The 17,050-nt window shown below is 40.4% G+C and overlaps 1 protein-coding gene and 1 long non-coding RNA gene across 5 annotated transcripts in view; both read left to right on the top strand.

Annotated features, from left to right (window-relative positions):
• Positions 1–3,015, top strand: part of ECE2 (endothelin converting enzyme 2) — a 125,097-nt gene extending 122,082 nt beyond the window's left edge. For all 4 annotated transcript variants that reach the window (XM_056565657.1, XM_056565656.1, XM_056565658.1 and 1 more), the window contains one exon: positions 384–3,015. In XM_056565657.1, the coding sequence (XP_056421632.1) occupies positions 384–560 (177 nt within the window). In that variant the 3' untranslated portion in view covers positions 561–3,015. The remainder of the gene's footprint in view (positions 1–383) is intronic.
• A 2,451-nt stretch (positions 3,016–5,466) lies between these two features.
• On the top strand, positions 5,467–12,050 carry LOC130361936 (uncharacterized). The gene is made up of 2 exons (XR_008891206.1): positions 5,467–9,991; positions 11,272–12,050. It is a non-coding gene; the product is annotated as an uncharacterized LOC130361936 (long non-coding RNA).
• The last annotated feature ends 5,000 nt before the right edge of the window (positions 12,051–17,050 follow it).

Below are 17,050 nucleotides of genomic sequence, written 5' to 3'. Positions count from 1 at the left end.
GTGTAGCCAGGATAAAAACCTGACGCGTTTCGGCCAGTTACATAGCCTTAGTCATGACTAATCCATGACTAAGGGTATGTAACTGGCTGAAACGCATCCAATTTTTATCCTGTCTATGCTGATGTTGTGCAAAGATTTTACTTTGGATTAGTAAAGAGAAAATGTTAACCTAAATATTGGTGCTGGAGACATCTGTTCATTCTACAAGTATTACAAGGTGGAGTGGCTCACCCTGATCCGTGCACCGGACCAGGTACAGCTGCTAGAGGGCTGATTGAACCTTTCACCTAAGGATGTATTCTGTTTACTAACAATATCTTGTCACCCTACTGCTCTGAGGTTGAAATTTTCCAGTAACTAAGTTATTGTACTCTTTCTTGCAGGTGTGGTGTTCGGTGCGAACCCCCGAGAGCAGTCATGAAGGGCTAGTTACAGATCCTCATAGTCCTGCCAAATTTAGAGTTATTGGGACCCTGTCAAATTCAAGAGACTTTGCTCAACATTTTAACTGTCCCGAAGGGACCCTTATGAACCCAGGAAAATACTGTGATGTGTGGTAAAATGTGCATACTGCTTTGATGATCTGTAATGGCTGTGTGGGATGATGAATTGTGTGTGAGAGTGTACTTGACATCTGAACATGAAGGAAAACAATATGTAAGATTGAAAGTCAATGTATGTGCAAGAGTACATGTTTCTAGCTTGTCTTTACTGTATTAACGTAGCAAAGAAAAAATAACACAGCACTGCCAAAGACAGATGCAGCACTAAATGGCCAGGGATAAAACTCCTAGATCCTCCTAGGAAACAAAAAAAAAACTTATATTGAATCAGATTAACACAAAAATGTTGTAATATTGTCATGTTGGACCATCAATGTTTATTAGAGTACAATATATATATTTTGTACTCATTAAAACTTTGTCAGCAGATCCGAGCAATTTTAGTGGAGGTTAAAGGGGTTCTCGGGTGGAAAACAATTTTTTTAAATCAACTGGTGCCAAAAAGTTAAACAGATTTGTAAATTACTTAATTTTAAAAATCTTAATCCTTCCAGTACTTATCAGCTGCTGTATGTTCCAGAGGAAGTTGTACAGAAGAAGTTGTATAGTTCTTTTTTTGTCTGACCACATTGCTCTCTGCTGACACCTCTGTCCATGGCAGGAACGGTCCAGAGCAGGAACAAATTCCCATAGAAAACCTCTCCTGCTCTGGACAGTTCCTGACATGGACAGAGGTGTCAGCAGAGAGCACTGTGGTCAGACAGAAAAGAACTATATAACTTCCTATGCAGCATACAGCAGCTGATAAGTACTGGAATTGTTAAGATATTAAAAAGGAAATAATTTACAAATCTGTTTAACTTTCTGGCACCAGTTTATCAGAAAAAAATCAATATGCTGCCATATATCATGCCCGGATCCGTACACATGAAGCGACACATGCGCAGTGGAGTCCTGTACAGAGCGGGGAGTAGAGCGAAAGGCGGAGGGAGGGGATGAATATGCATAAGCCGGGCGGTGCTGCGGACGAGCATTGCTGACGTCACAGTGCCAGATGGAGGCATGTAACCCCGCCCGTGCCAGTTAGAAGATCATTAACATATCAGGAATAATGAAGATAACAGGCGAACGGCTGGACGGATCCGAGCATCGTAGGCAGCATATTGATCAGCGTCCCCAGCTCTACCTGCTAGTGCCTCTGGTTAGTCCAGGGGGCGGTGATGGAGTTTAGTGACAGTTTTCCTTTAATACCTTCTAGACCTGCCCTACCTTCATATTTGCTATGTCAACCTTTGCCACAAGTACATTTTCAGTGTGTTATAATTTAATGTAGTAAATCAGCAAATCATTTGTACTTTGCATATGAATAATGACCCCCCTACTCTAAACTATTAGAATAATAGACATCATCAGTGAGTTTCTATTACCAACATATTATGAGGCTGCAGTATAAGTGCATTTATATAGGTCATGGAACTCTGTGACTAAAACTCTGTATAATTTATAGTAATAGTAGGAGTCTCTAGCAGCTTGCATTAAGTCCCAATGAGCTCACCACCCGTGGAGAAAATTGCTGAATGTTATAGCCTCGGTTCCTTATGGCTGTTCCACAGACTTATAGTAGAAAACACTACTTATTCCACCACACAGGATGAATAAAATATATTCCTTTATTCCATCATTTTAAAAACATTGAGAACACATAGAAAAAATATAGAAATATAGTAATCTTCTACATTGCAGCCTGAAACGCATTAGCAGGTTACTATGTTTTCAATATGTGTTTTTTTCTGTACCTTCATGTTTTTAAAATGATGGAATAAAGGTACAGTGGTCCCTCAAGTTACAATATTAATTGGTTCCAGGACGACCATTGTATTTTGAAACCATTGTATGTTGAGACCATAACTCTATGGAAACCTGGTAATGGGTTCTGAAGCCACCAAATTGTCTTCTAAAAATAGGAAAAAGTGAGGATTTAAGAAAAATAAGTAGATACCTAAAACAGATAAAGCAAGTCCTAAGATATAAAAGTAATCAAGATCTGCTGGGAGCTGTAAATCACCGCCTATGTAGGGGACAGGAGCTTCTTCAGGGTCCTGTACAGTACACGCAATGTCCTTAAAAAGTAAAATGGAGCCGCCCTTACCTGGAGCAGCTATCCCTGGCACAGGTTAAGAGTAGTACAGAACATGTAGTACCACCCTGTACTGTAGGGAGGCGATACCAGACAGGAGTTCAGTTCATGCATGCACTTTAGTAATACATGAGTTTTACCAGTAAAATGCCCATTCTGATTGGTCAGTTCTTCCAGCCATTGACACGTTTCACAGATCTGGACTGTTCATAGCATTGTATGTTGAGTCTGGTTTCAAGTTACAATGGTCCAGAAAAGATCATTGTATGTGGAAACTATTGTATGTTCAGGCCATTGTAAGTTAAAGGGGTATTTGGGGCAAAAACATCTTATCCCCTATCCAAAGGATAGGGGATAAGATGTCTGATCGCGGGGGGGCCCGCTGCTGGGACCCCCCGCGATCTCCCTGCAGCAGCCCGCATTCTATGCGTAGCTGCGTCTGCAGTTTCGGAAACCACCGGGCTTCCGAGACAGGGACATGATGTCACGCCACGCCCCTCCATTCATGTCTATGGGAGGGGGTGTTGCGGCCATTACGCCCCCCTCCCATAGAAATGAATGGAGGGCGCGTGGCGTGACGTCACGTCCCCGTCTCGGAAGCCCGGTGGTTTCCGAAACTGCAGGCGCAGCTATGCATAGAATGCGGACTGCTGCAGGGAGATCGCGGGGGTCCCAGCGGCGGGCCCCCCGCGATCAGACATCTTATCCCCTATCCTTTCAATAGGGGATAAGGGGGGAGATTTATCAAAACCTGTGCAGAGGAAAAGTTGCCCAGTTGCCCATAGCAACCAATCCGATTGCATCTTTCCTTTTACAGAGGCCTTGTTAAAAATGAAAGAAGCGAGCTGATTGGTTGCTATGGGCAACTGGGCAACTTTTCCTTTGCACAGGTTTTGATAAATCTCCCACAAGATGTTTTTGCCCGGAATACCCCTTTAAGGGATCACTGAATATGTTTTATTTATCCTGAGCAGTGAAATAAGAAATGTTTTCTTATCATTTCTTGTACAGTTTAGATTATTTTCCTTTTACTATACTCCTTTAGCAGCTACAGAACCTCTTTTTTGAAAAAAAAAGCAGATATGAATGTAGAATACACACTGCAGCTGCAGAATAACCTCTCCTTAACTTTGGCTGCTCAGTCGGGCTGATCGGGGTAATCGCGATAAAATCGCGATGCCCCGATCAGCTACCCGGAGAGAAGAAGGTCCCTACCTTCTTTCGTCGGCGTCCCGGCTCTGATTGATTGCTCCATGCCTGAGTTACAGGCTGGAGCAATCAACCGCTGATTACACAACTTGTTGCCATGCAACGGCAAGGCAACAATCTGTGTATGCAATCAGCCATTGCAAGCTCATAGGTCCCTATAGGAGCTATGAGATTGCAAAAAAAAAGTGTAAAAAAAAAGTTAACCCTTTCAGGTGTTCCCTTCTGAATTAAAAGTTTAAATCACCCGGCATTTCGTAGTAACAAAATAAACAGGGTAAATAAAAATAAAAATAAACATATGTGGTATCACCGCGTGTGGAAATGTCCAAATTATAAAAATATACCACTTTTAAAACTGCACGTTCAATGGCGTACGCGCAAAAAATTCAAAAGTCCAAAATAGTGCATTTTTGATCACTTTTTATACCACAAAAAAGTGAATAAAAAGTGATCAAAAAGTCTGATCAGAACAAAAATGGTACCGCTAAAAACTTCAGATCACGGCGCAAAAAATTACCCCCATAGCACCCTGAACACAGAAAAATAAAAAAGTTATAGGGCTCAAAAAATGACAATTTTAAACGTATAAATTTTCCTGCATGTATTTATGATTTTTTTCTGAAGTAATACAAAATCAAACCTATACAAGTAGGGTATCATTTTAACCGTATGGACCTACAAAATAAAGTCGCACAATGAATTTTTTTTCCCTTTCGCCGTGGATTTTTCGGTAAAATGACTAATGTTACTGTAAAGTAGAATTGGTGGCGCAAAAAATAAGCCATAATACAGATTTTTAGGTGCAAAATTGAAAATGTTATGATTTTTAAAGGCAAGGAGGAAAAAACGAAAATGCAAAAACGTGAAATCGCTCAGTCCTTAAGGGGTTAAAGAAAGAGGTGCTACATGCATGTTCCTTAGTTCTTGGTACAGGAAAAAGGAACTTATTACAAAAGTGATCTGCAACAGACTGCTTCTGCCTATAAATATAGTAGTGTCCGTGATATTGCATGGTTATGCATCAGATGCAAAAACAGTGGCATCAATAGAGAACCTAAAGAGGTAACTGCAAACCATATCAAATTAGGGCCCTGCTAGCATACCTGCTCAAGGACACCACATGGAAAGTTCTAATACCTCTATTATGTACAGTAAAATAGTGATATCTCACTTTCAGTATTCATTATAACCAATATTTTGTATTTCAGAATATTTCTTCAGTAAAGCAATTGCACTCCAGCAATTATTTTTGAAAATCTTAATATGTCCAGACTGCTGTAATAAAAAAAATAAACCTTGACTTACCTCCTGCCTCTCCCCTGATGCCACCGGAATTGTTGTTCCAGTCTCAGCTGCGATCCTCTTCCTACTTCTGGGGCCCGATACGCAGCACTGCAGTTCAGCTCATCTCTGACCACACCAGTGTCCTGCCTCAGCCAGTTTTTGAGTGAGCAGCAATATGACAGATTGGGCCCAGCCTTTTCCTTCATATTGCTGCTGCTCAACCAATTACTTGCTAAGGCAGGACTCTGGTGTGACCAGCAATAAGCTGAGCTGCAGTGTCGGGCCCCAGAAGCAGGAAGACGATCGCAGCTGAGAGTGGAACAACAATTCTGGTGGCATCAGGGGAGAGGCAGGAGGTAAGTCAAGGTTTATTTATTTTTATTGCAGCAGCCAGAGCATATTGAGATTAACAGAAATCTTACCGGAGTACCCCTTTGAGTGGTATTGTAAGGGTAATAATATTCTTGTGTCATACTAAGACTCTGTTTTTATCATGTACGAGATTACATTTACTTTAAGCCTCTGTTGGGCCAGTGTACATTAATATATCTTTCATATTTTTATGTTAGACTATGCTATTCCATACAAAAGAAAATAGTAAAAAATATACATCCCATATTTTACAATGGAAGCCTTGGGTGATATACTACACTCTAAGGGGTGCATTTATCGATGCTTGATGCTACAGAATTAGCATTAAAAAGTTTTTTTTATAAATTCAGCAGAAAAAAGGCTTGCACCAAAATGTCCAACTTTTTTTCACTAGTTTTCTGGTTTCAAACTTTGATAAATCCCTCCCTATATCTATACAATGGGATACATCGCAGCCTTTCATTTGCATTATGTGTTATCCTCTTGATCTACACCTCCCTAAACAAGGTGAAAACAGAGCCTAGAATGTAATACTGTACAGGATTTGCTGTGTTAGAGTGCATTTAACCCATTTGTCCTTTCTACCCATTGTTTTTTTTTTTTGCTTTGTTTTGTTTTTAACACATTATTGCTCTTAAACAAAGATGGCACATGATAATAGGTCATAGTAACTTCATGATCATTCATGAAAATACGGGGACAACATGGGTTTTTCTATCCTAAATCACTTTTTTTTAAATATAATTTCAATGAGGGTTCTATGGGTTCCTTCTACAGCCACGGTTACAATCTAACAGATCTGGATATGTCATCAAAACCAGCATGTAAAGACCTCTTGGCATAAGGCATCTCCTAGGATGGTGGTATTGAACAGTATTCAGTAGTGAAGAGGTTAAAGAGCACTCTTTGTTTTTGTTAAATTGTGTTTAAGGACCAACATTCTACATGCTGGTCTTTATCTAACTTAAGTTGGATTAAGATGTGACCAATTTATTAAGAGGTGTCTACCTATAACTACATTTCTCACACCTGTAGCTGTCTACAAATTCCCAACTAGGTCAGTTATGAGCTGGTGTGAATTTTAGACAAAATCAGGGCCAGAATAAGAAATTACAGGCCCCAGGGCTATAGGCACTGTGAAGCCCCAAATCCCTTTGTCCTCTTCCAGACTCCACTTTCCTCTCCCCCAGGCTACTCTGTATCACCAGACTCCTTAGCCCTCCACCTCCAGATCTCTCTGTCCCCCTGACTCCTCGATCCCCTTTCCCCAAGCTTCTCTACACCCACTCACTTCTTTCCATGCTCCTTTGCCCCCCCCCAGACTTCCTTATGCCCCTTCTCCATGCTCCTCTGTCCCCCTCCTCCAGCCTCCACTATCCCCATCAGACTCCTCTGCCCCCCCTGCAGGCTCCTCTGTACCTCTCCTCTGTTCTTTCCCTCCTTACTTTGCTATGGCAGTGCTAAAGCAATGTCTGTGGGGACAGGGCACACAGTACTGTATACACACTAGATACCGGCTGTGGTCGGGGACAGTGGAGGGTGACTGACTCTGGCTGCCTACCTGGTAAGGTCCACCTGCACGGAGTACAGAAGAAGAGGGGGAAAAAATTGCTTGGCTCAGGAAAGGGTCCCCCTCAGCATCAGAAGCCCATAGGATGCCCCTCCAACACTTTTGGTTAATCTAGCCCTTGCTGCAATTTATGCCATTTTTTGGCATGAGTTGTGGTAAATGTGTCAAGTTTCAGGAGGCCATGAAGTTTTTATAAAAGTGGCTTGAGGGGCACAAAAATGAAAGAAGTTGCTATATTTTTGCACAAAATTTTTGCTAAAATTTGCTGCTTATTTTTATTTTTTTTTACCATAAACTGCCACACATAGTATAGTATACTACCCCCTAAGTGCACATTGAATGGACAAATTCTGATGCTAAAAGCTGAGTGTGTGAAAAGTAGCATTTCGTGTGTAAAATTATCAGGAAGAGGTGTGACTGGAAAGAATAGAGAATATAGCATGCATTATTTATTTTTTTTATCAGTGTTTGCTGTCTTGCTAAAGGTCTAAAACTCATCCATATATTGCTATAGTGAATTAGTACTCTAAAGATTATATGAAGCAAAAGAAAGGAAATAAAAAGTTAGAAAGCAAACTAAAAACACTTATGGCACATACAGAATAAAAAGTATAAAAATGTATTAAACAATGCTCATTTTTTACAGTTATATCTTCTGATATCTCCATACACATGCACGGTCAGGTGGCATTGGCTTATCTTATGTACAGATTGTTGGCCTATCCTTCAGATATCAGCTGGCATGTACCTAAGAGCTGTCATCTTATTTGCTCTCTTTGTAGAAACAATAGGGCCAGAGATAGCTGTCATTCTGATAGCCCAATAGCAGGCATTGTTCAGCCAGACTTGCTTAAAGGGGTACTCCACCGGCCACATCCCCTCCCATAGACTTGCATTGAGGAGGTGTGGCGTGACATCACGAGGAGGCGTGGCCGACCCCGATATTTGTTTAAAAGGTAATATTGTGATATGTAAGGACCAGTCCCCTCAATCCATTTTTTTCAAATACATTACGTATACAGTATATTCAATTTATTTGTATGCTTATATTTAAAAAGATAATATTGGTTTATATGGATAAATATTCTTTGGTTGTGCTGCTGCTTTTCCTCTCCTTAGCTGGTTTCCTACTTCATATGTTGTATGCGTGCAAAATAGTGTGAGTACCGGTATGTAAGAGAAAAATGTATGTGTGTACAAAAGTGTTAATACCGAGTACCTAATAGATTTTTGATGCCTATATTGTTAGAAAATTGTGACATTTTTTGTGTTTTTGCAATTTGATAAAAAGTTGCTGAATGCGTGCCTAGAGCTAAATATATGCTGCATATGTGTAAACTATGTTGTGTGCTGATAATGCTGATGCTGTAGGTCTACAGTGTCAGCTTTACTGTACAACACACCTGACCGTCTGCTGTCATGAGGGTCTCTATATTGGGTTGGGTCTAAAAGCCCCAACAATCCTTCTCTTTGCACTGTTTGGAACACATATCATGCTGGCATCATGCTTCTGAAAATAGAAAGTGCTAACCTCACATGGTGTTCTGAAATGCTACACCATAAAACAATTTTATCAAACTCACTATCTATTGTTGAAACTACAGAAACAGGTTTGTGTAGAATTTCTAAGTTCATGCATGATGTACCCTTATTGTGACATTTTAGATGATTCAGCTGTGATGGGCCTTAACCCCCCAAGAGACGTCAGGTGATCCACACAAGTAAAACAGGATACTAAAGGATAATGAAATAAAAAATGCCTTAATTGCCAGCACACATAATATAAAGATATATAAAATACATTTTACAAAGTTTAGCTACAGAGAACCACAAAGCATGATCTTAGACTCTTTGAGTCCTAATGTAATTTTTATTTTTCCTCCATGGGTAACAGGTGAGTGTGATTGCAAGCTTTTTGGAGAGAACATGTCATTACAAGTTGTTAAAGGAGTTCTCAGGTATAGAAAAACATATCCTCTATCCTAAGGATAGGGGATAAGTGTCAGATCACAGGGGCTCTGACCGCTAGGACCCCCAGGATCTGCCATATGGCACCCTGGTTCTGCTTCTTAATGCAGCATGTTGATCACTATGCAGGTCTATGGGTGAGCTGGAAATTCCTGAATGCAGCGCTCCACCTCTCCCATAGACATGCATTGAGGGGACGTGTTGGCCATCGCTTCATTCTGTGGTCGACGCCTCCCATTAAGTAAGAGAGCCTGGGCGCAGTGCAGTAGATTGCAGGGGGCCCTGGAGTTCGGACCCACCCGCGATCTGACGTGTATCCTTTATCCTTAGAATAGGATAAATTCTATCCCGGAGATCTCCTTAAATAGTTCACTTAGAGTCAATGGGACAACACTATGTGAGGGGAGATTTTCATTTTATATCATAGTCTTAAATTGATGTGTGTAGGATTAAAATAAATTAATTTGGAACATCTTAGACTCTCTCTAAGTTACAAAATGAAATCTACTCCTGGAAACAGGCTTACATTTCTGCCTGTTTGCCCAACCATTAAAGGGATACATGTATAATCACGCGTGGGGGTTCCAAATTCTGAGACCCTTCATGATCTGGAGAATGGGGACCCAAGTACAGAACTTATCTCCAGCAGCTCCCATAGACAATGAACTGTAGTGGTGCTGCACACGTGTGACCAACCCTCTGTTCTGACAGGAGACTTGTGTCCTCATTTTTGAGTCCTTTTAGTCAGACCCTGTGATCCTACACTAATCCCCTATCCTGTAAATGGAGGAGACAACTTAAATGTTGGACAACCCCTTTAGTAACGTAGTTAAACCATTTATGGCTAGCCATAATTTGCTACCTTCTTATGCCAAATAACTGGCAGAATTGGAATGATCAGTCCCCCCCCATGAAGTTTTGAGAACATGCTCAGTAGCTGGCCATCTGGTGTTAACCCCTTAACGACGCAGGACGTATATTTACCTCCTGCGCCGGCTCCCGTGATATGAAGCGGGATCGCGCCGCGATCCCGCATCATATCGCGTCGGTCCCGGCGCTAATCAACGGCCGGGACCCGCGGCTAATACCACACATCGCCGATCGCGGCGATGTGCGGTATTAACCCTTTAGAAGCGGCGGTCAAAGCTGACCGCCGCTTCTAAAGTGAAAGTGACCCGGCTGCTCAGTCGGGCTGTTCGGGACCGCCGCGGTGAAATCGCGGCGTCCCGAACAGCTGATCGGACACCGGGAGGGCTCTTACCTGCCTCCTCGGTGTCCGATCGACGAATGACTGCTCCGTGCCTGAGATCCAGGCAGGAGCAGTCAAGCGCCGATAATGCTGATCACAGGCGTGTTAATGCACGCCTGTGATCAGGATGAGAGATCAGTGTGTGCAGTGTTATAGGTCCCTATGGGACCTATAACACTGCAAAAAAAATGTAAAAAAAAAGTGTTAATAAAGGTCATTTAACCCCTTCCCTAATAAAAGTTTGAATCACCCCCCTTTTCCCATAAAAAAAATAAAACAGTGTAAAAAAAATAAAAAATAAACATATGTGGTATCGCCGCGTGCGTAAATGTCCGAACTATAAAAATATATCATTAATTAAGCCGTACGGTCAATGGCGTACGCGCAAAAAAATTCCAAAGTCCAAAAAAGCGTATTTTGGTCACTTTTTATATCATTAAAAAATGAATAAAAAGTGATCAAAAAGTCCGATCAAAACAAAAATCATACCGATAAAAACTTCAGATCACGGCGCAAAAAATGAGTCCTCATACCGCCCCGTACGTGGAAAAATAAAAAAGTTATAGGGGTCAGAAGATGACATTTTTAAACGTATAAATTTTCCTGCATGTAGTTATGATTTTTTCCAGAAGTGCGACAAAATCAAACCTATATAAGTAGGGTATCATTTTAACCGTATGGACCTACAGAATAATGATAAGGTGTAATTTTTACCGAAATATGCACTGCGTAGAAACGAAAGCCCCCAAAAGTTACAAAATGGCGTTTTTTTTTCGATTTTGTCGCACAATGATTTTTTTTTCCGTTTCGCTGTGCATTTTTGGGTAAAATGACTAATGTCACTGCAAAGTAGAATTGGCGACGCAAAAAATAAGCCATAATATGGATTTTTAGGTGGAAAATTGAAAGGGTTATGATTTTTAAAAGGTAAGGAGGAAAAAACGAAAGTGCAAAAACGGAAAAACCCTGAGTCCTTAAGGGGTTAAATTACAATTACATAGGGCCTTGCAGTGATTTGTGGTTCAGCACCTAGAGAAGTGATCTTGTAGAAAGTCCTAAAAAAAAGTAGCTGGTACAAGCCTATTAATGGGAGGGATGTGGCAATGTGCTATTGTATTGGTAAATCTGTTGTCTATTCCCTCCATACCTACCTCACACTGTGACATTCTGCTGCTTTCCCATTATGTACAAACTGTGTGCAGATATGATAAGACACAAAGAACTTACTCAGGAGGCAGGTTTTCTGAAGGGACTTACCAGGGAATATGATCAGTTTGAGCATTCAGCCAAATTGAAGCTTCTGAAGGTTGCACATCTGTCTCCTTAAATGTCTTACCCTTGATAAACACCACTCATCCTATACTGCAATGCATTGTAATAAGTGTAGTCCTTGTGTTCCTTATTTGAGCACTAATAGTATGAGCTCTTCTGTAAAACATGAGAGATCTCAGTAGAGCACGTGTTCTGTTCCTTAGTGGTCTCATTGTAACATTGAGAGACCATTGTTGTAAATACTACTTAGCTATGCTGGGTCTCATGTTATTCTACTCAATGTCATGCAGTAGGATAGTTCACAAAGATACTGATATGCATATAAAATCACTTGTTACTATTCCTTGACTCAGCGGGTGGACAGAACTGCACATCACCTCATTATACAATGTTAGTGTTACTGGATGCTTGTGGCTTCTCCATTACTGTGTATTTGCGAACAAAATATTTTATTTTTTCATGTCTATTAAACCCAGCAGAATCTTGCTTGTTGCTTTGTCTGGAAAATTATTTTATATTATTGTTATCTACAGTATACATATATACTGCTCAGAAAGGTTGGCTGCTCTGGATGAACCCATCTTAATCTGATGTAAATCAGAATAAATGTAATCGGTAACTTTGTGGTCCACCATTAAAAAATATTGGGTTGTTATTATTTTTAAAAGGTTTTAGTGGCCCTCCAGGTCAGTAATACAAGGCATGGATCTTTGGTTTAGCCCCATTACATGGGCCCGACGCGCACTATACACATGCAGCAATCTTTCAGCGCTTGTTTGAACAGCCTATTACAACACAAACATTTTCTGGGTCATTCGTGTGTCCCCTTGCTTCTGTTAGTCATTGGCTGTACATCCCCTATTACTCAGGGTTAACAAGAGATGTTTTTTTTAGCCTGTCATAAAAATTGATCAACCAATGAATGGTCATCTTCTAATCGTTGGCCCTATTACACACTGTTTGGCCCAGTGTTACAGTTCTCCAGCATTTTTTTAAATCTAATATCTATCACAGCTATGGCTTTTACTTTGAATATCTGTCTAGGAGTGTACCTAATAGAGATGAGCGAAGTTACAGTAATTTGATTTGTCACGAACCTCGCAGCTCGGCATTTGCTGACTTTAGCCTGCATAAATTAGTTCAGCTTTTAGGTGCTCCGGTGGGATGGAAAAGGTGGACACAGTCCTAGGAGATTAGCTACAGTGCCATGGATTGCAAACTTCTTGATAATGTTGTGCTCTGTGCACAAAGGCAAATCTAGATCTCTGGAGATGGACTTGTGACCTTGAGATTGTTGATATTTTTCCACAATTTTGGTTCTCAAGTCCTCAGACAGTTCTCTTCTCCTCTTTCTGTTGTCCATGCTTAGTGTGGCACACACAGACACAATGCAAAGACTACGTGAACTTCTCTCCTTTTTATCTGCTTTCAGGTGGGATTTTTATATTGCCCACACCTGTTACTTGCCCCAGGTGAGTTTAAAGGAGCATCACATGCTTGAAACAATCTTATTTTTCCACAATTTTGAAAGGGTGCCAATAATTTTGTCCAGCCCATTTTGGGAGTTTGGTGGAATAAACATGTGTATAGCAAAACATGTGTTACTGCAATCCTTTTCTGTGAGAAATGCTTCATTTTCTTGAAAAATTTCAGGAGTGCCAACATTTACGGCCATGACTGTAACATAAGGACAAAAGGGAAAAATGAAAGCAAAATTAACATTTTATTTTACCATAATTACAAAAGGCCCCCCTTGGGAAAATTTGTTAGTTAGTTAGTACAAACTAAAGCAAAGTGAATGAATAAAATGAATGAATTTTGTGCCATAAAGAAAGTGTCCCAAGATCTGAAAATAGTCCAGCGTTTCTAAGACGTGTTGATCAGGAATGGACCTATACAAAGACTCGACATCTATGCTTGCCAAACAAGAATTCTGCTTCATCGAGATGTTTTCAATTCTACTCAAGAAAGCCATATCTATCCCTTAAGAATGAAGGCGATGAGGTAATGAGATCATTCACTTTGGCTTTATTCAAGTTGTCTCAGTTTTTTAGATATGAGTGTGATCTGGGTCTAAGTTACTAAACAATCAGGTACCTCCAGAAAAGAAAGGCATATCCTACGGTGCCTTAAAGGGGTACTCCATTGGCAAAAAAATGTTTTTAATCAACTGGTGCCAGAAAGTTAAACAGATGTGTAAATTACTTCTATTTAAAAATCTTAATCCTTCCAGTACTTATCAGCTGCTGTATACTACAGAGGAAGTTGTATAGTTCTTTTCTGTCTAACCACAGTGTTCTCTGCTGACACCTCTGTCCATGTCAGGAACTTTCCAGAGCAGGAACAAATCCCCAAAGCAAACCTATCCTGCTCTGGACTTCATACAGCAGCTGATAAGGAAGGATTAAGATTTTTAAATAGAAGTCATTTAAAAATCTGTTTTACTTTCTGGCACCATTTGATCTAAAAAAAAATTGTTTTCCACCAGAGTACCCCTTTAAAGGGGTTATCCAGGAATAGAAAAACACAGCTAATTTTTTTCAGAAACAGCTCCCTGTCTTTCTCCAGGTTAGGTGTGGTTTTACAACTTGGCTCCATTCACTTCAATGGAACTGAGCTGCAGAACCACACCCAACCTGGAGACAGACAGAGAGCAGTTTTTGATATAAAGTAGCTGTGTTTTTCTATTCCTGGATAACACCTTCAATCTCTAAAGGACACAGGGCGTACATGTACGCCCTGCGCCCGGTCCCAGTATATAACGCGGTGTCGGTCCCAGCGGCTAATGAAAGCCGGGACCCATGGCTAAAATCGTGCGGCACCGATCGTTGTGCAGCACGTTATTAATCCTTCAGACGCAGCGTTCAAAGTTGATTGCCACGTCTTAAGTAACAAAAATACACTCCTGGCAGCTCAGTCGGGCTGATCGGGACCATCACGATGTCCCGATCAGCTAGAACGCAAGAGGTCCCCTTACCTGCCTCCATCGCGTCTGATTGATTTCTCCAAGCCTGGTAAAAAGTTAATTAAGATCATTTAACCCCTTCCCTAATAAAAGTCCAAATCACCCCCATTTTCCCATTAAAAAAAAAATCTGTATAAATAAAAATAAACATATGTGGTATCGCCGCGTGCGGAAATGTCCAAACTATAAAAATATATTGTTAATGAAACTGCACGGTCAATGTGTGTACGCGCAAAAAAATTCCAAAGTCCAAAATAGCGTATTTTTGGTCACTTTTTATATCATGAAAAAATTATTAAAAAGAAATCAAAAAGTCGATCAATACAACAATGGTACCGATAAAAACTTCAGATCACGGCGCAAAAAATGAGCCCTCATACCGTCCCGTACGCGGAAAAATAAGTTATAGGGGTCAGAAGATGACAATTTTAAACGTATACATTTTCCTGCATGTAGTTATGATTTTTTTCAGATGTCCGACAAAATCAAACCTATATAAGTAGGGTATCATTTTAACTGTATGGACCTGCAGAATAAAGATAAGGTGTCATTTTTACAGAAAAATGCACTGCGAAGAAACGGAAGCCCCCAAAATTTACAAAATGGCATATTTTCTTCAATTTTGTCGCACAATGATTTTTTTTCCCGTTTAACCGTGGATATTTTGGTAAAATGACTAATGTCACTGCAAAGTAGAATTGGTGGCGCAAAAAGAAGCCATAATATGGAATTTTAGGTGCAAAATTTAAAGCGTTATGATTTTTAGAAGGTGATGAGGAAAAAATGAAAATGCAAAAAAAAACAGAAAAACCCTGAGTCCTTAAGGGGTTAAAGGAGGACTCCAGTGCAGCAAAACATTTCCCCTATCCAAAAGGTTGGCGGATACGTTTTAGATTGCAGGGGATCCAACCGCTGGGATTTCCCATAATCTCCTGCACGGTACCCCAGCAATCCACAGGAAGGGAGCGAATCGATCCGTGCATGAAGCGGTGGCCAACATGCCCCCTCCATGTATCTCTATGGGACAGCAGGAGTTTTCCAAATGCTGTATCCCCGTGTTGACCACCGCTTTGGGGACTGCTGGGGTGCCATGCAGGAGATCCTGGGGGGGGGGGGGGTCCCAACTGTCAGACCCTCTGCAATCTAAAACTTAACCCCTATCCTTTGGATAGGGGATTAGTTTTAACTGCACCAGTGTACTCCTTTAATGTGCCTGCCTCCTAACTCAGGTCAGGTCGTTGATGCACATTGTCCTAAATTTGAACCTTCTGTTCAAACATAACGCAACATCATAAGACTTGAAGGCCCTCATGGCTGAAAGTGCTTTTAGTGCTTGCTAGATTCTGGTATGGAGTCCAAAAAAAAAAAAAAATCCCATGGTTGTGGTTTGCAGAATGGCCACCAGTTGGCAACAGGATGCGGCAGCAACGACAGAACAGCCAGAAGAGTAAATATGGAATGTGGAACAGGACGCAACAGGGACAAGCAGTCATGACAACCAGTTAAACATGCATAATGGTGGCGATCAGGCCCCCTGAACCACAATAATGCCCTATACAATTGTATAGATGCCGCTATCACAATTGATCAAGTTAAAGGCATGGCATGGGATGGATCTTCGTCAGTTGTCATAAACGGCAGGTATCAGTTGCAGATAGCAGCTAACATCCACAAAGTATGGAGCAGACTCATCACCTAAGCCTTTTCCATATTTCCCCACCTGACCATATACGTCATGGGTCTGGAAAGGGTTAAGGAAGTGTGGAGTAGGCTCAAGAGCTGAGCCAGCTCAAAACATGGAAGATGCCTGATGTCACTACAACTGCATCCACCTTCGGCTAGGTTTCCACTTTTCTTGTTTTTTTCTGGGTTTCTTTTTTCTTGTTTTTTTTATTTTTTAAGCAGAGAACAATTTATGTGTGCGGGAAGGGACCTGAAAATGTACCCAGCAATATTAAAAATGCATAAAGGGTCCATGTCTTTTAAAAAATATTATATTTTTTATTTCTATTTCATGAAACTTTTTATAACTAATGTATTTACTGTATTTTAATAATGTTATTTTTAATAAATATTATGTTTAATACTATATTAACTATTTCATAAAATGAAAATAAAAAATATATTATTTAAAAAAAAACATGGACCCCTTATCCATTTTTAATATTGCCGGGTACATTTTCAGGTCCCTGCCCACATAAATTGTTCCCTGTTTAAAAAAAATAAAAAAATAAAAAATTTGAAATAGAAAAATCCTTCGCTATAATTTTTCTCATCCCTACTGTATTTTTTTTCTTTTTTCTTTTTAATTATAAGCTACGAAATGTTATCAAAAAAGGCCAAGGTAAAAACCCACATGGCTTTTTTGGGGTGTTTTTTCACTCCCATAGACTTCTATGGGAGAAAAACTCCAAGATTTCTGTGGAAAAATGCCACGAGTCTCAACATGCTGCGATTTTTAAAAACTGGCAATGAGCAGGAAAAAAAAGAGGAGTGAAAAAACGCCAAAGAGGTGTGAAAA

Source organism: Hyla sarda, chromosome 3 (genome assembly GCF_029499605.1).
Source record: "Hyla sarda isolate aHylSar1 chromosome 3, aHylSar1.hap1, whole genome shotgun sequence".
NCBI lineage: Eukaryota > Metazoa > Chordata > Amphibia > Anura > Hylidae > Hyla > Hyla sarda.
This window is presented reverse-complemented; position numbering and strand designations above follow the sequence as displayed.